At 44.7% G+C, this 27,920-nt stretch overlaps 1 protein-coding gene across 2 annotated transcripts in view; it reads right to left on the reverse strand.

Moving 5' to 3' along the window:
• kcnh2b (potassium voltage-gated channel, subfamily H (eag-related), member 2b) overlaps positions 1-27,920 on the reverse strand; it is a 306,518-nt gene that overhangs the window by 4,241 nt on the left and 274,357 nt on the right. For both annotated transcript variants that reach the window (XM_052504628.1, XM_052504633.1), the window contains 8 exons: positions 9,804-10,226; positions 8,425-8,815; positions 7,036-7,235; positions 3,826-4,078; positions 3,201-3,394; positions 2,895-2,997; positions 2,270-2,545; positions 1,932-2,121 (listed from right to left, as the gene is read on the reverse strand). In XM_052504628.1, the coding sequence (XP_052360588.1) occupies positions 1,932-2,121; positions 2,270-2,545; positions 2,895-2,997; positions 3,201-3,394; positions 3,826-4,078; positions 7,036-7,235; positions 8,425-8,815; positions 9,804-10,226 (2,030 nt within the window). The remainder of the gene's footprint in view (positions 1-1,931; positions 2,122-2,269; positions 2,546-2,894; positions 2,998-3,200; positions 3,395-3,825; positions 4,079-7,035; positions 7,236-8,424; positions 8,816-9,803; positions 10,227-27,920) is intronic.

A 27,920-nucleotide genomic window follows, 5' to 3' on the forward strand; every position in this document is an offset into this window, starting at 1 on the left:
TCTCTGTCTCTTTCCCTGTATGTCTCTGTCTCTTTCCCTGTATGTCTCTGTCTCTTTCCCTGTATGTCTCTGTCTCTTTCCCTGTATGTCTCTGTCCCTGTATACCTCTTTCCCCTGTGCTCTGTCCCTGTATGTCTCTGTCTCTTTCCCTGTATGTCTCTGTCCCTTTCTGTCCCTGTATGTCTCTGTCCCTTTCTGTCCCTGTATGTCTCTGTCTCTTTCCCTGTATGTCTCTGTCCCTTTCTGTCCCTGTATGTCTCTGTCTCTTTCCCTGTATGTCTCTCTCTCTTTCCCTGTATGTCTCTGTCTCTTTCCCTGTATGTCTCTGTCTCTGTCCCTGTATGTCTCTGTCTCTTTCCCTGTATGTCTCTGTCTCTTTCCCTGTATGTCTCTGTCCCTTTCTGTCCCTGTATGTCTCTGTCCCTTTCTGTCCCTGTATGTCTCTGTCTCTTTCCCTGTATGTCTCTGTCCCTTTCTGTCCCTGTATGTCTCTGTCTCTTTCCCTGTATGTCTCTCTCTCTTTCCCTGTATGTCTCTGTCTCTTTCCCTGTATGTCTCTGTCTCTGTCCCTGTATGTCTCTGTCTCTTTCCCTGTATGTCTCTGTCTCTTTCCCTGTATGTCTCTGTCTCTTTCCCTGTATGTCTCTGTCTCTTTCCCTGTATGTCTCTGTCTCTTTCCCTGTATGTCTCTGTCTCTTTCCCTGTATGTCTCTGTCTCTTTCCCTGTATGTCTCTGTCTCTTTCCCTGTATGTCTCTGTCCCTGTATACCTCTTTCCCCGTATTGCTCTGTCCCTGTATGTCTCTGTCTCTTTCCCTGTATGTCTCTGTCCCTTTCTGTCCCTGTATGTCTCTGTCTCTTTCCCTGTATGTCTCTGTCTCTTTCCCTGTATGTCTCTGTCTCTTTCCCTGTATGTCTCTGTCTCTTTCCCTGTATGTCTCTGTCTCTTTCCCTGTATGTCTCTGTCTCTTTCCCTGTATGTCTCTGTCTCTTTCCCTGTATGTCTCTGTCCCTGTATACCTCTTTCCCCGTATTGCTCTGTCCCTGTATGTCTCTGTCTCTTTCCCTGTATGTCTCTGTCCCTTTCTGTCCCTGTATGTCTCTGTCCCTTTCTGTCCCTGTATGTCTCTGTCTCTTTCCCTGTATGTCTCTGTCCCTTTCTGTCCCTGTATGTCTCTGTCTCTTTCCCTGTATGTCTCTCTCTCTTTCCCTGTATGTCTCTGTCTCTTTCCCTGTATGTCTCTGTCTCTTTCCCTGTATGTCTCTGTCTCTTTCCCTGTATGTCTCTGTCCCTGTATACCTCTTTCCCCGTATTGCTCTGTCCCTGTATGTCTCTGTCTCTTTCCCTGTATGTCTCTGTCCCTTTCTGTCCCTGTATGTCTCTGTCTCTGTATACCTCTTTCCCCGTATTGCTCTGTCCCTGTATGTCTCTGTCCCTTTCTGTCCCTGTATGTCTCTGTCCCTGTATACCTCTTTCCCCGTATTGCTCTGTCCCTGTATGTCTCTGTCTCTTTCCCTGTATGTCTCTGTCCCTTTCTGTCCCTGTATGTCTCTGTCTCTTTCCCTGTATGTCTCTGTCTCTTTCCCTGTATGTCTCTGTCCCTTTCTGTCCCTGTATGTCTCTGTCTCTTTCCCTGTATGTCTCTGTCTCTTTCCCTGTATGTCTCTGTCTCTTTCCCTGTATGTCTCTGTCCCTGTATACCTCTTTCCCCGTATTGCTCTGTCCCTGTATGTCTCTGTCTCTTTCCCTGTATGTCTCTGTCCCTTTCTGTCCCTGTATGTCTCTGTCTCTTTCCCCGTATTGCTCTGTCCCTCTACGCCTCTGTCCCTCTACGCCTCTGTCCCTCTACGCCTCTGTCCCTCTACGCCTCTGTCCCTCTACGCCTCTCTTTGTCTCTGTCTCTCTGTCTCTCTATGTCTATGTCTCTGTACCTGTTGAGTTGCTTCTGCAGCAGGTCCAGTCTGTTCTCCAGCTCGGTGCGCTGCCTGCGGCCAATGCTGTTGAGGGGCGTGTTAAGAGGGGGAGGGTAGGGCAGGCTGCAGCGCGGCAGTTCCTGGTACTCACGACTGCCCCGACTCTCACCCCAGAAACTGAAGATGTTGGACACCCCTGAAAATGCTCCTGGTTGTGAAGAGAGGGTAGAGGAAGGAAGGGGTAAAGAACAGGGTATACTGTTTTACATGAATGTGCCCTAGGGTATGTCTGCTATGGAAGTTAATGAGGTGTGTGTGTGTGTATCGTTTGTTTCCACATTGATGCCCAGACCCACCTGTGAGTGCATTGCAGGTGTTGCCCCCCTTTGGGTCTCCCTCCCCCTCGGGAGTGTCGCTGAAGTTCAGGGTGGTGGCCTGAGCCGGGGACATCTCATGCAGAGCCGATGGGGGGGCAGGGCATGTGACCACAGACTCCTCCCCTTCATCGCCACTGGAGTGGGAGGACACTGAGCTCAGAGGCCCCTCCCCCTGGTTACTGGCCGCCTCCTTCTGTCTCCACCGTTGTGGTTTATTGTCTCTCTCCTTTTTAATTTCTCCTGCATCTGCATCATCTGAGAGGACAAGTTGAGTTGCTGATGATAATGACTTTACTGAGGAAGAATGTACTTATTATAACTGTGAAATGTGGTTGTCTCCTCTAGCTATGAGTACGTGAATGCACTTATTGTAAGTCGCTCTGGATAAGAGCTTCTGCTAAATGACTAAATTGTAAATGTAAGAAACAAGGACAGATGATGACACACTGCATGGAAATGGAAAACCTTATTTGTGATGAACAACTGAGTGTGCATGGGAGTCATCATTGAGTATTTGGGGTTTTCTTCTGGGCACCACAGAGAAAATAATACGTTTTGCACTCATGAACAGAAATGAAGGTGTGAAAGGGAATGCGGTGGTTACCCTTCTCTGTCCGGCGCCGGAATGATAGTTTGCGTCTGCGCAGTTTGTTGAATCCTATACAGTCCGAGTTGTCACTTTCTGGAGAGCCAGGAATCATATTGGTCTGCAGGGATTGACAAAGAAAACGTCTCGAAAAATCACAAACTGATGTTAGAGGGCTTATATAGGTCCTCCATAGGGATGCACAATGGAAATAATTCCCAAATTCATTCATTCATTCATTCACCCTTTTTGCATTCATACGTGAATATTTGAATGTGCGTTTTTATGGCCTTGACCTGTCTTGAGGAAGTTAGGGTCACTCACATCCCGGAGGTTAAAGGTTATCTCCAGGTTCATCCAGAAGTGGTCGGAGAACTCGGGGTACATGTTTAACACCTCCAGGACGTCCTCTCTGTGGATCTTATGGAGGTCACAGTAGGTCAGAGCTCTCACATCGGCGTTAGACTTCCCAGCTCGCCCGTAAAGGTTGATGGGCTCGCCAAATATGTCATTTTTCCCTGTGAGTGAAGAGAGGACACTTCTACATGCACCGAAAAATGCTCATGTTTTACACTGCTATGTTATTACTGGGAGGTTACATGGCAAATGTACAATAACTCCAAATGGTACATAGCAGTGCTTGTTCAATGAAGTAGCATTTCACCCTTCTCGGCTGCCCAGAGTTTGAAGCTGTATGAGGTATAAATTGGGTCATATTTTTGCCCAGTAGATGGCAGTGTTGGCCTATATATTATTTTTTCTTCGGGAGAATTGCCTTTGAAAGTCTGTATATCTTATTTGGCTTGGTACATGCTACTCTAGCAACAGTAGACCCTATAGAGTGACAGTAGAGCTTTCATTTGGTAGCCTATACATGCTAGACTAGCCGTAGAACCTGGACAATCTGGGTGCTACAGTAATAGTAGCTCCTATCGTCTATCATCCTCACCCAAGATGGCCACCACCACATCGCCTCTGAGGATCTCGATGGAGCCGCGGGAGATGAAGTAGATGGCGGTGAGCACGTCGCCGGCGTGCACCAGGGTGTCGCCGGGCGGGGCGTGGGTGGTCTTGAACTTCATGGCTAGGGCTCGCAGGCAGCCCTTAGTGGAGCCCTTGAAGGCTTTGCAGTTGTCCAGGAGGGTACGGTTGAGGTGGAGGCAGATGTCAGCCTGGAGACACTCTGGGAACCCCTTCAACACCTAGTAGCGGGGGAGAGAGGGCGGGAGGTGGGAGGGGGAGGGGGAGAGAGGGCGGGAGGTGGGAGGGGGAGGGGGAGAGAGGGGGATAGAGAGAGCAATAGAGTGTTACTGTCTAGCGAGTCTATGACAAGCAGTGTAGATGTCACTGCTGTCTTTGAAAAACAAACCTTAAACAAATTCTCTGAAAAATGTAATCTTCTGATATGTAGAGGCAAATCAAATGTTTACCCAAAACAATTACAATATTTCATCAGCAATCTGCCTTAGTAATACTTTCACTTGTAAGGCTGCAGCTCTACCTATGTAGTTAAAATGATTACCAGAAACTAATTTAATGATTTCCCCCTCTAGCAAGGGGCTTCCCCCAATTTTTCAGAGAAAAGAGTAGGAGTTTTTCTATGTGCGACTCGACCAACGTCTCGAAAACACCCCCTCATCTTGATCTCTCATTGAAGCCATGGAAGTTCAAGGCTACCTCGGTACCACAGCCGTTGTTAGCAGAAAACAGGATCCCCATTACAGTCAATGGAAAAATGCAGATTTTCGTGATCAATCTTCGTGTAAAATTTTTTATAATCAAATACAATCATGGAACCAATAATGACTTTTAATACACCAGATGTATGTTCTTGAACTGATTCTTTAAAATCTCACACAGAACGAAGTAATGAGGATAATTGAGTTGCTAAATGGCAGCCTGCAGTACCCAGGTCAGCATTCAACTTGAGTTATTTAATGAGAGGGGGCAGCACTGAACGAACCTGCAACATCACTTCCTGGAGTAGCTGAAACTGTGCATATTGTCTCCATGAGACGCCATCTTAACCAACTTCATTTGTCTTCAATGCGCTATTGAGTCTTTACATAGGAATGAATGGTGTCACGTGATCAATGGCTTTGTCCATTCATATATACAGTCATTGGTCCATCTCTACCCAGCCCAGACAGACAAACTGTTACGGACGTGACAGCCACATTTCCTCATCATTAAAAGACAGAGGATACGACTGACCTTCAGTCAGAGAGACATCAGGCCGGGGCTACATCACAACGACCACGATAATCACCGCAACAAGCATTTCACTTATCCAACACAGTTGAATGGACTCTCAACCTAACATAATGAGGAAGTTGAGTTAACAAGTGACGCGGCTTGTTTGTTTCCTCTATCTTTTACATTGAATAATTGACATTAAACACTTGAGTTAAAGGGGCAAGCTGCTGTTACTTAATCCATTTTTGTACTGAAATGTACCCATGGATTCTTGAACAACACAGTGCATTCGGGAATGTATTCAGAAAGAAATCAGAAAGGGGGCAAACAAACAAACACACACACACACACACACACACACACACACACACACACACACACACACACACACACACACACACACACACACACACACACACACACACACACACACACACACACACACACACACACACAGGTGTGTATAAAGTGCATTCGGAAAGTATTCAGACCGCTTGACTTTTTCCACATTTTGTTACGTTACAGGCTTATTCTAAAAATGGATGAAATAGCTTTTTTCCCTCATCAATCTACACATAATACCCCATAATGACAAGGCAAAAAAAAAAATTTTAAACAAAAAAACAACACTATATAGCCTAAAAAAAAGGTTAAAATATCATGGATGGTCTGTCCTTGCATCCATAGCTGTCTATGAATTTCTCCAGCACTATTGTTTCAACTGTTAATTGCCGCTTTAAGACGGAATATTGGAATTTCGTGTTAGGAATTTTGTTCCTAAATTGCATAAAAAATGCACTTCTGTAATGTATTTACATTTTAGTAATTTAGCAGACATGATGTAATAAGTCAATGGTTACATCATTATTGCGTTTGGTACTTCAAGCATGTTGGAGAGAGTGTAGGCTCAGTCCTAGGGAGAGAGAGGAGTTGATTGGTGGATATATGTACAGACAACCCTAATCAACAAAAATCAACTACAGCTTTCAGGCCAGACCTCTCTTAGTTCAATGAGTCTTTAAAAGACTGTGCAGAAAACATACCGTGTGTGTGTATGAATCATTGCATTCATGTACAGAATGTCAGGAATGGCAACCTTGCCATTAAAGTCAAGTTTTTTGCCATGGGGATGAGAGAAGATTTAGCAATTTTATAACTAATTTCATGCCATTCTTCTCATTTTTCCAGGGGGCGGAGAGACAAATGTGCAGTTTTACAGCAAATTTCCTGCAATTCTACACATTTAGCCAAAGGGTGGAGGCAAATGTTTGCAGCTTTTAATATGATAACAGATGATCAACAGGCCCCACCCCGGTCGGTAATTGGACCATGCTTACTACAAGTTTAGATAGCTGGCCGCCAGACTAACTTGCCAATATAAAACATTTTAGCTGACATGGACTAATTGACTGACTGCTGATGCACAACCACATCTCAAGTTGAGACCGTGACTGAGTTCCTAAAAATAAAGTTACCCATCCCTGATGTATGTGTTTACGTCTATGCACTGTGTTGATATCAATGTGCTGTGTGTATCTTTATGTGTGTGTGTGTGTGTGTGTGTGTGTGTGTGTGTGTGTGTCTGTGTGTGTGTGTGTCTGTCTTTTTTGTGTGTGTGTGTGTGTGTGTTGTGTGTGTGTCTGTCTTTTGTGTGTGTGTGTGTGTCTGTCTTTTGTGTGTGTGTGTGTGTATCTTTATGTGTGTGTGTGTGTGTGTGTGTGTGTGTGTGTGTGTGTGTGTGTGTGTGTGTGTGTGTGTGTGTGTGTGTGTGTGTGTGTGTGTGTGTGTGTGTGTGTGTGTGTGTGTGTGTGTGTGTGTGTGTGTGTGTGTCTGTCTTTGTGTGTGTGTGTGTGTGTGTGTGTGTGTGTGTGTGTGTGTGTGTGTGTGTGTGTGTGTGGTGTGTGGTGTGTGGTGTGTGTGTGTGTGTCTGTCTTTTGTGTGCGTGTGTATGTATATCACTCACAGCATTCATGTCGATGCCGTTAGTGTAGGACCAGGCGTGTTGGAAGTACTCCTCCAGCCGCTGCCTCAGTGGGTTTGGGATCTGGTGGAACCGGATGAACTCTCGGACCCGCAGCATCTGGGTGTGGTACCTCGCTGTACCCGAGTACAACCTCTGGATGATGGCCGACACGTTCCCAAAAATGCTGGCGTACATCAGAGCTGTAGGTTTGAGAGGAGAGAAGAGAGTTAGGCTTTTGTGAATAGAATACTACTGCTGTCTACGACACCTTGGGAACTGTGAGTTGAGAAACGTATCTCAGATGTGTGTGACTGTATGTGCCATGGCCCTTCATGTCTAGGACTGTGGCGGTCGCGAAATTTCATCAGCCGGTGATTGTCAGGCAAATAAGTGTCGGTCTCACGGTAATTGACTGTTAATTAACATAAACACATGTAGCATCTCCTGGCTTCCACACAAGCTACTAATGCTGACCTATAGGAAACATCTACATTTTAAAAAGTCTAATAAATCCATGTCATATAGCCTATACCTTCACAATAAATCCATGATTTATTTAAAAAGAAACATGATATGAAGAAAATGTAGTCTATTTCAGAACAGAATAGCATACTCTTGAGTTGTCCTTATGTTAGGTCCTGATCTGGCTATGCCAAATGTGTAACGGCTCTCGTCGGTGGAAGGAAGAGTGGACCAAAGCGCAGCGTGGAAAGTGTTCATGATATTTATTTTCAAGAAACACTCAAACAAAAATAACAAATCCAAAAAAAACTTTCTGTAAAGAAATCTGGTCATTATGGTTCTAGCTTTCTTCCTGCTCCACATGATGTGTGTCTGCAGGCCAACACGACGAGGGAAATAGTTTCATGGAGAGGAAGATATTTTGATAAGTGTATTTATATTAAAAAGATATTAGCTGATGTCTTACTAGGGAATATTTAGCTAATATATTAAGACATTAAATGATAAATGGCTTGATTAAATCCAGTTTCATTAGACAAAATACTTAATTGCATATTTTACCAGAAAACATTTTGACCTTGTGTTAACACTGTCAGACTCGCGACTGCATAGTAATTATCATCATCATCCACTTAATATTGTAACGTGACAGAATCATCTCTGCACTCCCAACGCTGCAGAACTGAGCGGGATTTGCTTGGTGAGGCAGAAATGTAAAACAGTCCTTCTTTATGGGCCACATCCACATGATCCATCCAATCTTGACCCTAACACTAAACCTGTTTTTATCCCAAATGTTCATTCAAAGTGTTCGCAGCTACCAAGATAGCAAACACTGCAACAAAACAAGGAACAATCACATTTGAGCAGAGGCGGAGCCACCACATTTCTAACCAATCAAATCACAGTAATCCCCCCCATACTTACATCCGATAAGCATGACGCAGATGGAAAAGATCTTCTCAGAGTTGGTGTTGGGGGAGACGTTGCCAAAGCCCACGCTGGTCAGACTGGAGAAGGTGAAGTAGAGTGCTGTCACATACTTGTCCTTTATGGAAGGGCCCGAGCCCTGCACCGTCTCGTTGTAGTGTTTCCCCAAAGACTCGCCCAGCGTGTGGAGCCAGCCAATGCTGCCGTTGCGCTCCACGCTGCCGATGGCGTACCAGATGCACGCCAGCCAGTGGGCGATAAGGGCGAATGTACACATGAGCAGGAAGAGGACGGCGGCGCCATACTCAGAGTAGCGGTCCAGCTTCCTCGCCACGCGCACCAGCCGCAAGAGGCGGGCTGTCTTTAGCAGGCCTATCAGAGTAGTCGTCTGGCAGGAGAGGAGAAATGGTTTGTTTAGTGTCCGATCTTACCTTGTCAGGGCCCGTGTTGCAGGCTTTTGCTCCAGCCAAGCTTTAACACAGCTGATTCATCTCATTTATGTCTTGATTGAAGGCTGTTATTAGTTAACTGGTTGAATCAGGTGTGTGACTGCTTGACTGGAACAAAAGTCAAAAGTCTGGGCCTTCTGCAGATAAGGTTGGCCACCCCTGATTTAGGAAGTCAGTTCAAAGTTTTAAAGCTTTATTGTCCATTTAGGATAAACAACCTTACTGAAATGTGCAAATCATCCTCTGCCCCAGACTTGTAACCAATCACAATCCCTCAGCAGCAGTTAAATCCTCTCTATTATATACTGTGCTGTTAGTGGATTCAGTTCAGTTCCCACAAATCACACTTGTCTTAAGGAGCCCCCACCGTGTCAATACACCAAATAAATAAGGACTTGATTATTTCCCTACGTGGCAGAAAGCCTAGTTTCTCACTTTGCAAGACATTTTAGTCCTCTTCTGGGGAAAATGTCCACTTCCTTGGCTCACTGGCCACTTCAGGTTCAATTAATTAAACATTGGCAAGAAGGTTGAAAGTACAACCTTTCACAGTTGTTTTTCTGCTCCACAGCCTTCGAGGGGATATCCCTTACGTTTAGTTCATTGGAGGTCCATAAATGATGGGACTCAAAGGGAGATTTGACCTTGGAGGTCCCAAAAGCTCAATGCAAATAGTTTTCATTGGTCCTTATTGATTTTCTATAGAGCACTATACAGGATCTAACCACCCTTCAATACGAAATCAAACCTTTGAATTCAAGACTCAACCACAGTTCTTTAGGCATCGAGTCAAAAGTACAATGTAGGCCTTAAGTAGGGCATCATAACATCTGACAATCCTCATAACCCAAGATGCATTCCAACACACAGTAGTCCTCACAAAACTCCTTTACCCACAATGCCCTTCCCCTCCTCCCACTTCCTCACCTCCTCTCCGCTGCGGTAGATGAGCAGGTCGAAGGGAATGGCTGCCACCATGTCGATGAGGAACCAGCCCTTGAAGTAATGGACCGCTATCCTCAGTGGAGCGCTGACCACCTCGTCGTTAGTGTTGACGTACGTCGTCCTGAAGTTAATGACGATGTCCACGATGAACATGATGTCCACGATTAGGTCGACCACGTTGAGCGGCGAGCACGAGTAGCCACAGTTCACCATAGCCGCCTCCTCGTGGTCGTTGAGGAGGAAGGCGGCGGAGTAGGGGGTCAAGATAGCCGTGTAGATGACCAGCAGCAGGATGAGCCAGTCCCACACCGCCTTGAAGGGGCTGTAGTGGAGGACGGTCCACTTGTGGATGCGAGGGGCCTGGAGCTTGTACTCTGGCAGGACGTCAGCACCCAGCGACAGCACCTGGTGGGAGAGAGAGGGGGAGGGGTAAGACTTTCTGACTAAGAAGTTGGGTCAATATGATAGAAAGAAAGAACGAAAAGAAAAAAAGGAAAGAAAGAATGAAAGAAAAGAAAGAAAGAAGTGGCCAGGGAAGGACAATATGAATGTTTCCCCAAAACCTCACAATATCGCCTTATAACGCATCTGTGACCCTGTATAAGGTAGCATGGAATAGACAGGAGTTCCTTGGACCGCGTGTGCTTTATTCTTTTGGAGGGGAAACAACAACGTTTCACAATTAGAGCAACGTTCAGTGTCCAGTGAGGCTGAAGGAAGCTGTTGTGATAGGAAGGCCTCTCCTAAAGTAATCCCTGAAGCAGAACGGAACAAACAAACGCTCAAACCCGCATGCACGCACATGAACACTCACACACATGCACATTAACAGTCAAATTCATAGCCAGAGCATGCAGTTCCAGTGGATTGGATTTGTTTCAGTAAATGTATTCCGACTCCAGTCAGCAGCAATGAAAAATGAAACTAATCACGACGAGAGAGTTATTTCTCCTGGTCCCCCAGAATTAAACAGTAGTGAATCACGCAGCCAGGGTGGTGTGTTGAACTGATTAGTAATAATGGAACACAGACATAACTCAGTACATCTCCCACTCACGACCCAACATCTAACAGGCAGACACTGTCTCAATAACACTGCTAGGCTATATCATAACAAGGGCATGATGCTGTGAATAGAATCATACCATTTCTGTTACACTTGTTATATACTATGTCACGTACCATCTTAGCTACTATGTAGGTATAGTGCATTCAGCTGAAACAGGGCAGTAAAATGAAGCTTTACCAAACACTATCCGATTCCAAAATCCCAAGGTAAACCATTTTTAAGGGAGCCAACTGTAGCTGAGAGCTTTACTACTTCTTGTCTGCACTGGTGGGTCTGACCTCCCATTTCCCAGGTTAAGTAGAACAGCCTCCCTGCCTTGAACACACACATCCCTGGGAGAGGACAGATTGACAGACGTTCTCTAACCATCTGTACAAGCATATTGTAACAGAATACACTTGTAGCTAGCTGAAAACACACAAGCTGCTTTAACAGTGTCTCGTGTCACTCGCCCAGAGGCTCTCTCACACACACACACAAATCACATTTTAAACCGGCTATACAAATCACATTTTAAACCGGCTATACAAATCACATTTTAAACCGGCTACACAAATCACATTTTAAACCGGCTACACAAATCACATTTTAAACCGGCTACACAAATCACATTTTAAACCGGCTACACAAATCACATTTTAAACCGGCTACACAAATCACATTTTAAACCGGCTACACAAATCACATTTTAAACCGGCTACACAAATCACATTTTAAACCGGCTACACAAATCAGGTTGTAATATTAGCACGTGTATCAATGCAAATATGAAGAATTGCACAATTTCGACACCCACTTGATTATCTTGTTTCATTGAAAGGGGATAAAAAGAAGTAGAAAATGAATGCAGAGAATAATTGTGGTTATTCCTGAAATATAGAACAGGCGGGCTTCCAGAGACAACACAGTGAGACTTTTGGGCCCTTGCTACGTTCTGTATATTCAAGGCACTGTTGTTTAAAAAAAAAGGCAGGCAATCTAAGACAAATTCCTATGACTAAGTTCTTAGGGTTGTGGGGCGTGAGTAGACTGTGAGTAGCTTCTGTGAATGCCACAGCCTATTGGGTTTGTTGACTGTAAGCTCTGTGTCACGAGTCACCACTGACTTAGAGTGACAGGCAGTGTGTGAGGGTATGGGAGGAGAACTTTCTAGATGCTGTAAGTGACTGAGCTCTCCAGGGCTTAGCAACAGGCTAATAAAAAGGCAGAAATTAATATTAGATTTGGTCAGAGAGAGACCTTTTCTCTCTCTGGGTGTAGCAGTGTGACGAGGCCTGAGGAGAACAGAGAGAGCTGGGTAAACATGGGGCTGTGTGAGCTCCAGTCCACCCGAATAGAACGGCCGAGGTCACAGGTGCAGCTGTCCGACGGCTGCGGCCCTCTCTCTTTTCCCCACCCTTCCTCTTTCATTCTTTCTCTCCCTCCACACCCCAAATACTCAGTGGAATCTGTGATCTTACTAATCCAGTACAGCTGATGGCTCTTACGGCAAGCCGTTCCCATTCTTGTTGTTGTCATTGTCGTAGAAGTACCCAGCAGAGCATGGCCCTATCACCATAACATCAGAACTAGAGATGGGGAACCCTCTTGCTAATGTGGTGCAGTATCAGCACTTTGACTATGTATGGACCATCACACAAAAGACTAAGGACACATTGGTTAGTTACAGTCCTTTATTTAACTGACGTTGTTTCTTTGGGATTCGTTGAAAAATCTCCACCATGTACCAGTTAATACCCAGGAAGATGTGAATTGTGTTGAGGGCTTTGACATATCTGAGAAAGACACAACACATGATTACCTTTGTAGATACATCACCTGCAAAAGCCTGTAAAAATACAGTGTGAGCGGATGATCTCACTCCGTAATAACAACATTTTGGATCTGCCGTCTATATCACACCATGTTGTCTTGCCCTCAGGTTGAATCAGTGTGGCACCTGTACCCAGAATGCTCCTCTCACTGAGACAGGGGCGATATTTCCCGCTGAGCGTGTCAGACAGACAGACAGGCGGGCTGGGGTCGTTCAGGGGGAGGCTCTGATTCACTGGCAGGTCGCCTTTGGGGGTCCATGGGCACGTACGGCAGGTGCTCAGCAAAACAGTGTTCAGTGATTGTGTTAGGAAGACAGGTGCCGTGCTAGACTGCAGGTAGTGCATCATTTAGAGGTGTGTGTGTGTGTGTGTGTGTGTGTGTGTGTGTGTGTGTGTGTGTGTGTGTGTGTGTGTGTGTGTGTGTGTGTGTGTGTGTGTGTGTGTGTGTGTGTGTGTGTGTGTGTGTGTGTGTGTGAGGCCTATAATTCACAGTGTGTTGGCCCTTCTCTATGGAGCTGAGTAATGTCAGGTCAAATGTTTCTGAGCTTGACAGGCACTAGGGGTTTCCATCATGCCTCCCACTGACTAATACAAAGGCAGATGGTATTGTTGATGGGTGCAGTGAAACACACGCCAAAGCGACTTTATGCAACTTTGCTTGTAGCAAATGTCAATTTCTGGGGGTGGAGGCAGACATTGGAAGACTTACTCAAAAGGACAACCACATCACTAGCGTGGGTGCCAGTTTACCACATGACTAGCCTGGGTGCCAGTCTACCACATGACTAGCCTGTGTGCCAGTTTACCACATGACTAGACTGGGTGCCAGTCTACCACATGACTAGCCTGGGTGCCAGTTTACCACATGACTAGACTGGGTGCCAGTCTACCACATGACTAGCCTGGGTGCCAGTTTACCACATGACTAGCCTGGGTGCCAGTCTACCACATGACTAGCCTGGGTGCCAGTTTACCGCATGACTAGCCTGGTTGCCAGTTTACCACATGACTAGCCTGGGTGCCAGTTTACCACATGACTAGACTGGGTGCCAGTCTACCACATGACTAGCCTGGGTGCCAGTTTACCACATGACTAGCCTGGGTGCCAGTTTACCACATGACTAGCCTGGGTGCCAGTTTACCACATGACTAGCCTGGGTGCCAGTTTACCACATGACTAGCCTGGGTGCCAGTCTACCACATGACTAGCCTGGGTGCCAGTTTACCACATGACTAGCCTGGGTGCCAGTTTACCACATGACTAGCCTGGGTGCCAGTTTACCACATGACTAGCCTGGGTGCCAGTCTACCACATGACTAGACTGGGTGCCAGCCTGCTTCTGCTCTCTTGCCAACTCCTTATGGAATTGATATGTCATGTTTAGCATGTTTTGACAATTGAGTAGACAAAAGCACAAACGGATCTGGGACCAGGCTACCACGTGAGGTAAAGGAGTTCAAACCAGGTAGCCCCGACAAGAGAGTGATAAGATACAGTACCCTTCAGAATCAACGGTTCATCTACATTACTTTGGCCATATTAACTCTAACGCACATCTTCCTGGTGATCTTCATAAGCATATTAGAGGTTTGGGGCTAAAGTAAGCATGGCTGCTTCAGTGAGCCTTCAAGTTAAATTGAAAAATTGGGAAGCTGTAGGCTGATTAGTGAGAGCATTTGGTCTATATATAAAACAGCAACAAAAAAACAAACCCAGTATTAAACTGCAGGGTCATGAAGAGAGGTCAGACGGAAGCAATGAAATCATCCGCTCTTAGCCTTGGTAAGTCAATGACTCAGTGAGGCATGAGGTTGAACAAGGGTGAGAAACTGGGGTGAGGCTGAATAGGGGCGAGGAGTAGGGGAGAGTATGAGAGAGTATGAGTGAGATGGGTGGAGAGCTGGAGTGAGGTATAGGGGGTGATGTACAGGGGTGAGGAGCAGGGGTGGAGAGAAGGGATAGAGAGAAGGGGTGGAGAGAAGGGGTAGAGAGCAGGGTGGAGAGAAGGGATAGAGAGCAGGGGTGGAGAGAAGGGATAGAGAGCAGGGGTGGAGAGAAGGGGTAGAGAGCAGGGTGGAGAGAAGGGATAGAGAGCAGGGGTGGAGAGAAGGGATAGAGAGCAGGGGTGGAGAGAAGGGGTAGAGAGCAGGGGTGGAGAGAAGGGGTAGAGAGCAGGGTGGAGAGAAGGGGTAGAGAGCAGGGGTGGAGAGAAGGGGTAGAGAGCAGGGGTGGAGAGAAGGGGTAGAGATCAGGGGTGGAGAGAAGGGGTAGAGAGCAGGGGTGGAGAGAAGGGGTAGAGAGCAGGGTGGAGAGAAGGGATAGAGAGCAGGGGTGGAGAGAAGGGATAGAGAGCAGGGGTGGAGAGAAGGGGTAGAGAGCAGGGTGGAGAGCAGGAGTAGAGAGCAGGGGTGGAGAGCAGGAGTAGAGAGCAGGGGTGGAGAGCAGGAGTAGAGAGCAGGGGTGGAGAGAAGGGGTAGAGAGCAGGGGTGGAGAGAAGGGGTAGAGAGCAGGGGCGGAGAGAAGGGGTAGAGAGCAGGGTGGAGAGCAGGAGTAGAGAGCAGGGGTGGAGAGCAGGAGTAGAGAGCAGGGGTGGAGAGAAGGAGAGAAGGGGTAGAGAGCAGGGGTGGAGAGAAGGGGTAGAGAGCAGGGGCGGAGAGAAGGGGTAGAGAGCAGGGGCGGAGAGAAGGGGTAGAGAGCAGGGGTGGAGAGAAGGGGTAGAGAGCAGGGTGGAGAGCAGGAGTAGAGAGCAGGGGTGGAGAGAAGGGGTAGAGAGCAGGGGTGGAGAGAAGGGGTAGAGAGCAGGGGCGGAGAGAAGGGGTAGAGAGCAGGGTGGAGAGCAGGAGTAGAGAGCAGGGGTGGAGAGAAGGGGTAGAGAGCAGGGGCGGAGAGAAGGGGCAGAGAGCAGGGGCGGAGAGAAGGGGTAGAGATCAGGGGTGGAGAGAAGGGGTAGAGAGCAGGGTGGAGAGCAGGAGTAGAGAGCAGGGGTGGAGAGAAGGGGTAGAGAGCAGGGGTGGAGAGAAGGGGTAGAGAGCAGGGGCGGAGAGAAGGGGTAGAGAGCAGGGTGGAGAGCAGGAGTAGAGAGCAGGGGTGGAGAGAAGGGGTAGAGAGCAGTGGCGGACAGAAGGGGTAGAGAGCAGGGGCAGAGAGAAGGGGTAGAGAGCAGGGGTGGAGAGAAGGGGTAGAGAGCAGGGGCAGAGAGAAGGGGTAGAGATCAGGCATGAGGTATAGGGGGTGAGGAGAAGGGTGGAGAGCTATTAGCTCCCAGAGCAAGATTCAAACAGTGATAGTTAAAGTGAGTCCCAAAGTGGTGAATAGTGTTTGTGTGTAGTGTGTATCCTGCACGGTGCAAACACATTGTATCTGTATACAGGGAAGAATAGAAGCAGGTGAGGTAGCTGGAGGAGGCAAAACAGTGTTTTTTATCAACAGTTGCACCTCCAACTGAAGTGATGATTAATGAATTGTACATTACTATCTATATTTAGCCTGTTAGAAAAACATAATCACTATGACGTGTCTGTCAGATGTACACATGACGACACACACACATACAGTTCAGTGCCGCACCCTTCTCCAGTGAGCCTCCCCTCCCAAAGGACTTATTGGGTTATTTTTAGTGATGTGTGTGAAATGTGTGATGTGATGTGTGATGTGTTTTAGTGATGTGTGTTATTATCTATGCATAGTCACTTTACCCAGACCTACATGTACCTACTGTACCTCAATTACCTCAACTAACTTGTACCCCCGCACATTAACTCGGTACCGTTACCCCCTGTATATAGCATTGTTATTGTTATTTTATTGTTACTATTACTATTGTTACTATTGTTACTACGCCAGGACAGCGGAGTCAATCACCACCTTCCGGAGACACCTGAAACCCCACCTCTTCAAGGAATACCTAGGATAGGGTAAGTAATCCTTCTCACCCCCCCCCCCCTAAAAAGATTTAGATGCACTATTGTAAAGTGGCTGTTCCACTGGATGTCTTAAGGTGTATGCACCAATTTGTAAGTCGCTCTGGATAAGAGCGTCTGCTAAATGACTTAAATGTAATGTAAATGTACTATTTAGTAAATATTTTCTCTTATTGTTCTTAAAACTGCATTGTTGGTTAAGGGCTTGTAAGTAAGAATTGAATGTTGTATTTGGGCTCACGAGAGAAATAAAATCGGATTTTGTTTTGTGATTCTATGTCTGTTTTTAAACACAGTTCGTGCAATTTGACATAGTAATGATTTATGTTCACTACTTGGTCAATTGATTATATAGCATCTTTAATCTATGTCAATAAATTCTATGAATTGATACTTCACCTCTCTGTTGAATTATTTTCTGTAGTAGGATGTATTTTAACCATGTGTTCAAGCTGATCAAATCAACGTTTATTTATGATACAGTGTATAAGCTACACAATACAATGAAATACCTACCCACAATAAAGCTCTCCTCGCAATCAGTGCAATGATATTAAGTGACATGTAGCCTATTTGTATATACATTAGGCCTACAAATAGATATATACCACATAGTCGTAGGCTTATCAGGCTATACTGCAAATGATTGTTTTTTGTTCCTGGACTAGCCGAATGGTAGAGTTATCTTTCAGGTGTCCTTCAGCACCACCAGCTGGTTCCACTTCTTTAGCATCATTGTGTGATCCTGGCGGTTTGCTTTCAGAAACACGAAGGGTGCTCCAATCCTTTAAAATAACACTCATCAACATGTCGCCTACGTCTAAAATTCATATTCATCCCTTATTATTATTATTAGTAGTATTATTATTATTATTATTATTATTACAAATGGCATATGATCACAGTGATGCACGTTTAGTAAAGTTAGATTAAAGCTGAATGAATGTCTTGCAAGATCACATGACGATGAATTAGTATTTTACATAATAGAACTGAATAGAATAGCATAGCATAATAGACCTGTAACGTTGTTACATCAAAAACACCAGAAACACCTGATTTCTAGTGAGATTGTAGAATGGTTAGCTGAAGCTGAAAAGTCACTCTTTTTTCTCATGCGCCACGACTAAACAGAGCCGCTAGTCAGGATATATGCTTTGATTGAAACCAAATACAAGAAAGGCTAATAGTTTAACACCATCTGCTGTAATTCACTCACCAAACAGTCATTCAAGAAGATATACATGCATATTCTATTCTCATTAAACTGATTGAGATCAAATGATTGGCATGCAGATGCATTCTCGCCAGTAAAACATGAATAATTGTCATTCACAATTGACAGTGATGGCCTATTTTTAAATTAGGTATGCCTAACTTGGTGTTTGAGGGTATTAAAAATGGGAAAATGTTCTTGAGACAATATGTGTCGGCATAGGCAGACGTTGCAATTGGAGGATGCGTTTTATGCATGTTATATATAATGATATTCAATAGGATACATCTGTCGGTATTAAATTCGATTGAGGAAATGATGACCTCATTTACAACAACAAATAATAACTCCCCCACCTATAAAAATAGCACTAAGCCACTGACAACAACACTTTGAAACGTAACTTTGTTGCAATGTATCTGCAGTTGTCAGTAGCTATGATAAAAGACAGGCAGGAAAGGATTTCAGATACTGTCTACAACAAACCATGTGAAAAGTTCAAAGTACTCAAGTGTCTCTTTCAGACATCCTTGGATTAAAGCAACCCTAAAATATGAAACAGTTTCTTCCTAATAGCTCTGATATTGAGACATAAAATCGATGACCGGATCAAGCCTTGAGGTACGGAACAACTAATGCTATTACAGAATTGCTGAAAGGAATTCAAGGTCAAAATATTGATGGAACATGTCAACTTGAATTAAGGTGATGTCCAAGAAAAGGGTCACAAGGGACAGAACAGAGACGTGTCTATAAAAAAAGACTGTCCATAAATGAAGGCATCGACAACTTCTTAGAGCAAAAAGAAAAAGTCCTCTTCCTCGCGATGAAACAAAACAGGCCCAGAGTCGGACATCTTGGCAAACCCAGCTACTTCACGCTGTCAGGGCTCAATATGTTTTTTTCTCTTACCTCATGGTGTGAGCGCTGGCTAGGGGTTGTAAAGCAGGGGGCCGTTATGTATGCATTCTTTGTACATGTGTGTGTATGTTTTTTGCATGTGTGAACGTGTACAGTATGTGTGTGTGTCTGTGTCTGTGTAACATCACAAAGCTTAGGGGCTCATAACACCACATCCCCTCGATCTAAAAGCCAAACATATTGAAACATTAAACATAGAAGGAAGGGCCTTCTCACCCAGGACAATGTTCCCCTGGTCAAACAGCTCTGCCGTCATCTTCCTAGCTCCCGCATGGCGTTCACTACTTCCATGGCTCTGGCTCCTTTCTCTGCTCTCAGTGGCTGGCCGTCTGGCCATGGAAAGGGCCAGCAGGACCAGCAGGCAGAGCAAGGTGGAACCCTTCATTTATGTACTGTAACTTCTGAGGACCCTTTGAATTGTAGTGTAGCCGATGAATATGGTTTCATGGTGGCACTCATTTAATGCTGTCCCGGGGACTGCGGGTTATGAGTTAGCCTGGGAGTTGGGGCTAGTAGTGATCCGCAGGCTGACTCATAACTCGCTGTCCCCGGGGTTATAATTAGGGTCATTAAATATTGTGTGGATGAAGGGCAGGTGGGTTGAACAAAGAGAAAACAATACCTTAAAAAATCCATAAATGTATCATTCTTGTGTAATTTATATCTATAGGCTACATTGAGGTTGTTCTTTCCTTATTTTAGGCTATCTGGCAGATTTAGGGCCTAACTGTACGCATTCCTAATAGCCTACATGCCAATCGCCAAATGCTTTTGGGCACAGGCAATACAAATTTATGTTGATCCACGGAGGCAAAAGGGACAATTCTGGAGTTTAATTCAATAAGAGAAAAGCTGTGAAATAGAGAGTTGAAAATCAAGATAAGGGAGGGCCAGAAAAGTAATGTTCGTGAAAGATTTGGTGAAGTAGTAAAAGAGGGTGATAGAAGTGTTATGTGTGATGATTGTGAGGTGCTACACAAATTCGACAGTCACAAGAACGGGACTTCAAATAGCCCTATGGAACGTCAAGGGAACTGTAGCCTACTGTTCAGATGGGTTAAATGGGAACAAAAATCTGGACACTGACAGTAGGTCTATAATCACTCACATAGCCTTAATATGAACTCATGCAGAATGAAGTGATTCTTGCAGTAAAATGATACACCATATACAGGCTACAGTTTAACTCGGGAACAGGAGTGGAGAAATAGGCTGTGATTTCTTTCTTTCAGCATATTCCTAAAGAAAATAACGTGCTTTCTACTCCTTACATTTTCCCTGACTGTCATGGATCCCCCCGTACTGCTGCTCATTCCGTTCACCAGCTCCAGAGGTCTACGTCACTGGCCTTCTAGTCGTCACTGAACTGGATTCATTACAACCAATCCCAGACTGTCTTGTCTCATTACGCACACCTATTTTCCATTCCCCCTGATTAGTATGTGTATATATGTGCCCCCCGTGGGCGTGGAAAACAGCCTTTTCCATGCCCACGGGCCATTACGAGTAATGCCTTTTGGCCTGTCTAATGCTCCTTCAGTCTTCCAGGCCTTTATTAACAAAGCTAATGGACAAGTGGAGAGGGTCAATCTGGAAGTGGGCAGGTTCCTGCGGTGATACTGTCAGGACGGCGGGGGGAGTGGGCGGATTTTCTACCTTGGGCTGACGCAGAATTCCCTCCACCACTCCTCCACTAACCTCACTCCTTTCCAGTGTGTGTTGGGGTATCAGCTGGCCCTGGCATCCGAGCCAGACCGAGGCCACTGTGGTGGACGAGAGGATTCAGCGCGCTGAGGAGACCTGGAATGCTGCGCACACTCGCCTCCAGCGGGCCATGCGTCGGCACAAGGAAAAGGCCGACCACCACCGCAGTGAAGCGCCTGTCTTCTCTCCAGGCGACCGGGTCTGGCTCTCCACCCGGAACCGGGTGGGGCTGTTTAAAGTCCTGGGGAGGATTAATGAGGTAAAGTACCGTTTGCAACTCCCTGCTGATTACCGCATTAACCTGACTTTTTATGTGTCTCTCCTCAGGCCAGTGGTGCCTGGTCCCCTTGCTGAGGCTCGACCCAGTGACGCCCTGCCTCCTCCTCTGGACATCAAGGGAGGTCCGGCGTACTTGGTCAGTGAAGTCCTGGATTCGAGGCATCAGGCGGGGGTCTCCAGTACCTCATCAACTTGGAGGGGTACGGCCCAGAGAAGCGGTGCTGGGTTCCTGCGGTGGACATCCTGGACGCTTCGCTGACCAGGGAGTTTCACCGTCCGCGCCCTGACCGACCCGCACTGCGTCCCTGGGGTCGTCTACGAGGCCAGTGTCATGCTGGTGCAGCGCTGGATTCATTCCCACTAACCTCGGACTGTCTTGTCTCATTACGTACACCTGGTTCCCATTCCCCCTGATTAGTATGTGTATATATATATGTGCCCTCTGTTCCCCATTGTCCTTGTCGGTTATTGTTACCATGTCCGTTGGTCTTGTGAGCACCTGTGCTGTTGTATCGGCTTCCATGCTGCGTGTTATTGTGCACTTGTTTTACGGGTCTCGTGTATTATTTAGAGGTTTACACCTCGCTCTTTTGTTTGGGTGGAGAAAATAAAAAACCCTATTACGTATTCCTGCGCTTGTCTCCTATCATTATACAGCGAGACATAGACACCCAAAAGTACTCGTTACATTTTAAATGCTTAGCAGGACAGGACAATTGTATAACTCACGCACTTATCAATAGAACATCCACACTGCCTCTGATCTGGTAGACTCACTAAACACAAATGCTTTGTTTGTAAATGATATTGGAGTGTTGAAGTGTGCCCCTGGCATTCTGTTTTTTTTTTTTTATGAATTTGAAATGATTTATAGTTTACTTTTTATACTTAAGTATATTTAAAACCAAACACTTTTAGACTTTTACTCAAGTAGAATTATAATGGGTGACTAACTTTAACTTGAGTCATTTTCTTTTAAATGGTCTTCTTTGGGCTAGGGGCAGTATTGAGTAGATTGGATGAATAAGGTGCCCAGAGTAAACTGTCTGCCACTCAGGCCCAGTTGCTAATATATGCATATTATTAGTTGTTCTGGATAGAAACACTCTGAAGTTTCTAAAACTGTTTGAATGATGTCTGTGAGTATAACAGAACTCATATGGCAGGCAAAAACCTGAGAAAAAAATGAGGTTTGAAGGTTTTCAACTCTTGGCCTATCGAATACACAGTGGTATATTGGTCACAGTACACTTCCTAAAGCTTCCACTAGATGTCACCAGTCTTTAGAATCTTGTTGGATGCTTCTACTGTGAAGTGGGGGCGAATGAGAGGGGAATGAGTCAGAGGTCTGCCAGAGAGCCACGAGCTGTCCACACGCGTTCACGTGAGAGTTAGCTTGAGTTCCATTGCATTTTTGAAGACAAAGGAATTCTCCGGTTGGAAAATTATTGAAGATTTATGTTAAAAACATCCTAAAGATTGATTCTATACATTGTTTGACATGTTTCTATGGACTGTAACGGAACTTTTTGACTTTTCATCTGCTCCTAGTGAGAACAAACCGAGAACAAAAAGGAGGTATTTGGACATAAATGATGGACATTATCGAACAAAACAAACATTTATTGTGGAACTGGGATTCCTGGGAGTGCATTCTGATGAAGATCATCAAAGGTAAGTTAATATTTATAATGCTATTTATGAATTCTGTTGACTACACAACATGGCGGATATCTGTTTCAGTTGTTTTGGTCTCTGAGCGCCGTACTCAGATTATAGCATATAGATTTTTGTGACTCCTCTCTTTGGCTGTAAAAATGGCTGTGTTTTTCTGTGACTTGGCTCTGACCTAACATAATTGTTTAGTTTGCTTTCGATGTAAAGCCTTTTTGAAATCGAACACTGTGGTGGGATTAACAAGAAGTGTATCTTTAAAATGGTGTGAAATACTTGTATGTTTGAGGAATTTTAATTATGGGATTTCTGAAAGTGCCCTGCACTTTCACTGGCTGTTGTCATATCGATCCCGTTAGCGTGATCTCAGCCCAAATTGAAAGGTATTTTTTATTTTACTCAACGACAATTGGGTACTTTTCCCACCACTGGTGCGATCTTTAGTCTTCTAGGGCAACATATAATGACAGAAGAGAAGCTGCATATACTGTAGGCAATCTAATTCTAGACAAGTTGACTAACAAATAGTCTACCAAAATGTCAGACATTAGCCTTCCAAAATGTCGGAAATAAGCAGAAACATTTAAATCAGGCAAAATAAATTGTTCCTGCGTCCCTGACTATAGCCTCAATTGCATTTTCTACATTAGCGGGTTAGGGCCAGGTGCGGGCCTCAGATTTTCACTTTATCACATATAGTCAGGCGGTTGTGGATGGGTTAATAGCAATTACGGGAGGGTGTGGGTGAACAAACAGCTGACCCGCGCACCACTAGGAGCTAGGGGTGGATTTGGCATTCAGTGCATCTGTCAATGGAGACTACAAGGTCAGGAAGTTAGAAGCAACAGAGAATTGATGCGGTACAGGCAGTGTAATGTCACCTCTGAGGTCACTTCCTATCGGCACGGCTCTGTACTTTTACCACCCTCTGATTCCGTCTCTCAGGAAGAGAATGTGAAGATTACAAGGAGCGCAACAGCATGATTCGGATACCTAAAATGCCAGTCCATCTATTTAAGTGTTGATTTGAAGTAGCGTTTTGGGCCAATTCCATTTCTCACATTCTAATTAATTTGGCAAGATACCTCAGGTAGATGCTAAAACATGGCGTCAAAACAATCCCAATCAGAACAGACAAAGAAGAGATTTGCCAAAGCCCCGAGAGAATAGTGGAGAGCTTTTGGTGTGGTGAATGCTGTATTTATAGTCCTTTATTGATTAGTTTACTTTCGTCTCAATTGGCGCAAGTAGAGTGTGGAGACATAGAAGTGATTTCTGGCCAGTCCACAGCCAGAAAATACCCTGGGAGAGTGGCCACAGACTTTGCTTACTGTCTTCTACTGTGATGTCATCCTCAACATTAGAGAACTGTTCGTCCTCAACTTTCGATCCAGCTTCTCACTTCCTTGTAGCATCGTCAATATCATATTCTTGCCGAATAGAGATGCCAGACCTTGATAACTATATGGGAACTTGCGTTTTAAGGCCAAAGCAAGAACAAGAAAATCCCTGATGCACAAATCCTCATTGCAACCCCAATGAAGTGATCAAACAGCCTCTCTCCTTTGAGCTTCACTGCTTTGTTTTTAATTAGCAATCAAAGTGATAGCTAATTAAATTAGCCTCTGAGTGTAGTGAGTGGACACCCTTTGGCTGCGTCCATTTATGTGTGTGTGTGTACGTCTCTCTCTCTCTCTCTCTCTGTGTTTGTGTGCATGTGTGTGTGTGTTTGTGTGTGCACTGGGTGATGGGAGATATGCCCTGGGCCTATATCCACAAAGCATTTCAGACTATGAGTGCTGATCTAAAATCAGTTTTTCCTTTAAGATCCTAATGAATACGATTATATGGACAGATGTGGGGGGTGGGAGGACAATGTGCAGGGCACCCATGCAGCTGGGAAGTGACAGGTCTATACACACATACCTACAGGCTGTGTGAGTGTGAGTGTGGCACAGGTTTACATTAACTGTGCACATTAAAAAGACATTAGCTTTGCCTGGTCCGTCTTGCAGTGAAGAATGTGGATGAGAAATAACAGTAGTCAGCAAAAAGTATAAATCAGCAACCAGCATGGGCCAATTTACCGCTGTGGTACGTCACACAGTAAGGTCACCACGATGATAGATGGACTGCCATCTCTGTGTACGGATATAGGAATGGCCTCCTCTTCCCTCAAGTCCTGGGTCACGTGGGCACTACCAGACTCAACACACACAAACAAGTCCTGACACAAAAATCATGTCATGTGAGTGTACCAAACCAAGTATATATAGAAGGCTACCAAAGGAAATCTAAATCTAGATGCATACTAACAAATCTCACTGTTAGAAAAAGCCAATGGTGTCAGAGTGTATACGACAGGCCGTTTACATCACTAGCATGTTGTCGTGCCGTTACTATCATTAAACTGAAGACTTATAGTTTTTATCAAATATTCTCTGTAATTAGTATTACGCGATCAAACTGATTAATCATGTAACTGTAATTAACTAGGAAGTCGGAGGACCAAGGAAAATATTCAGATTACAAAGTTATAATTTCCCAATATAACCTTTCAGATATTTTCATATCTGATCCATAGTCTTCTGATTAATGAATGATTTATTTTACCTCACGTTAGTCTCATTCTAAATGTCGTAAATTGTTGGTTATCTGCACGAACCCAGTCTTCACTATGAGTCAGCCATACATCAATAGTCTTAAATCATTGATTTATTACTAACTAAGTAATTCACAGAAATGCACACAAAGAAATGATAAGGGAATGTGCCCTCGTTGGCTAAACTGGCATCGCGGCTTGGTGGGAAAAAAAGGGGGAGTCAGCTGAGAAGTCACTACAGAGTGATAATTATAACAATTGAAATGCTAATCCTTTACACATGAACGCTCACTCATTCGGGAACAATTGCAATCAATATATATATCTACGCTCAGTGTGTCGTCTTGATCGCTGGTGAAAAGTTAGTTTCTGTTGGAGAGTTTCTGACCTCTCTACCTAGAATTTCTCCAAGTTGGGTTTTATTCGGAATTGCAGAACAGGGGCTGTCCCAGGATGCCTGACTCTAACTGGGCTCAAGGGCGGTCCTCTGATTTAGTTCAACTCAAAAGGGAATTGGAGTTTCCTTCATTAAACAGTCCAAAATCACATTACACAATTTTACAAACAGTATCATACTCACTCATTCATCTTATACAACAATTAGATGTAAACCTCATATCGGAGGCTATTATATAAACAGCGTTAAGGTAATGTGGCCACACCGTCTCCCATGAGCTTCCCCAAGTTGTAACAAACAGACCAGTTCGTAGCTGGATTCTTCACCGATCTTTTATACTTTCTCCGGAAAGTAAATGTTTTTCGGACCTCAAGTTCTGAGGTTGAAGAAATTCCTTTGTTCTCTATGAAACTTCACTCTATCTCTATACTGTGTGGCCATGAGGCAGGGTCTTCCCTAGGAATTTACGAGCTCACTCTGACCACAGCAGTCTGGTTGTAGAAGCAGAGAGCGGGGGATGGTGATCGCTGTACCCAAAGAGGGCAACGTCATGACAATGTCTAACCCCACAGCTCTCGCCTCCATCTAAGCACATTCTTACAATACTACTACACTCTTCTAAAAAAGGTGCTATCTAGACCCTAAAAGGGTTCTTCGGCTGTCCCCAGAGGAGAACCCTTTGAAGAACCCTTTTTGGTTCCAGGTAGAATATTTTTGGGTTCCATGTAGAACTCTCTGTGGAAAAGGTTTGACATGGAACCCAAAAGTGTTCTATCTAGATGCAGAAAGGGTTCTACCTGGAACTATAAAAGGTGATCCTATTGGGACAGACCTTTTTTCTAAGAGTGTACAACATGACCGGCCATTTATGAGAACCTTCTGTGTTTCCCTGCATGGCAAACTATGCCTGTTTGTGATTTAATATGTGTAGGGTCCTCCCCTCTGTCTGATAGACTACCTGTTTGTGATTTAATATGCATAGGGTCCTCCCCTCTGTCTGATAGACTACGTGTTTGTGATTTAATATGCATAGGGTCCTCCCCTCTGTCTGATAGACTACCTGTGTGTGATTTAATATGCGTAGGGTCGATAATGCATGCTGTACCTGTTTGTGATTTAATATGTGTAGGGTCCATAATGCATGCTGTACCTGTGTGTGATTTAATATGCGTAGGGTCCATAATGCATGCTGTACCTGTGTGTGATTTAATATGCGTAGGGTCCATAATGCATGCTGTACCTGTGTGTGATTTAATATGCGTAGGGTCCATAATGCATGCTGTACCTGTGTGTGATTTAATATGCGTAGGGTCCATAATGCATGCTGTACCTGTGTGTGATTTAATATGCGTAGGGTCCATAATGCATGCTGTACCTGTGTGTGATTTAATATGCGTAGGGTCCATAATGCATGCTGTACCTGTGTGTGATTTAATATGCGTAGGGTCCATAATGCATGCTGTAATATCATATATAATATGAAGTGAACACGATGTCCCCCTCAAAGTAGCACTATTAGCAGTTCTTAAAGGAGGATCTATATAAAGTCTGGGTTGACAGGTAATATTGTTAACCAGCCGAGGTCCAGGGCTGTTAGGAGTTGAAGAGCTCCTTATTACTGGGAGGAGAAAAAGTCTGTCCTTGAGTTAAGAGTGATGCAAGCCTCTTTTTGGATTGTTTCTCTATGGCTGTGGCACCACTGCAGTGGAGTGAAACATCATGGGAGCAGAGAGATTCCTCATTATCACTATCATGCAGTGACTGATTGATTGAATGACTGAATTGATTTGATCATTAGAAGTAGAAGGCTGCTCCAGCAGTAGACAACAGAGTTCTTCATTCCAATTGATGGTTGGTTTGTGAGCCCCAAATCAGAGCACCCCCATATGTTTTGAATACTAACATGGGCACCCTCAAAGGCATCAAGAGATATCATCCAAGGCACTATTTCAGGGCACCTTTATTTGGCTAAACGCAAAGTAAAACGAAATTATTTGAACCCTGCATTTGGTAAATAAACCCTGACATTTAAGTGGGCTAAAGCCATTGCCATTTAATTCTGCTGATCAAACTCAAATCAAATCAACGTTTATTGGTTGTGTACACAGATTTGAACTCCAACAGTGCAGTAATACCTAGTAATACAATTTTAATCATTTTTAAACAATACCCACACAATCCAGAAAATAAGAAATAAATGAAAAATGAAGAAATATCAGAGTAATATAAATATATTTATATATAATGGAGTGTAAAGACAGTATGGACAGTATATGAATACAAAAGCTGTATACAGCCGTAGTTATAGTACATAGGATGTGTCACGACTAGAATACAGTATCTACATATAAGGTGGGTAAAACAGCATGTAAACATTATTAAAGTGACCAGTGTTCAATGACTCTCTGTACATAGGGCAGCAGTCTCTAAGGTGCAGGGTAGAGTACCGGGTGGTAGAACAGTGACTAAACTGTAGGGATTAGACACCAACCCTATATAAAC

Source organism: Oncorhynchus keta, chromosome 4 (genome assembly GCF_023373465.1).
Source record: "Oncorhynchus keta strain PuntledgeMale-10-30-2019 chromosome 4, Oket_V2, whole genome shotgun sequence".
Taxonomy (NCBI): domain Eukaryota; kingdom Metazoa; phylum Chordata; class Actinopteri; order Salmoniformes; family Salmonidae; genus Oncorhynchus; species Oncorhynchus keta.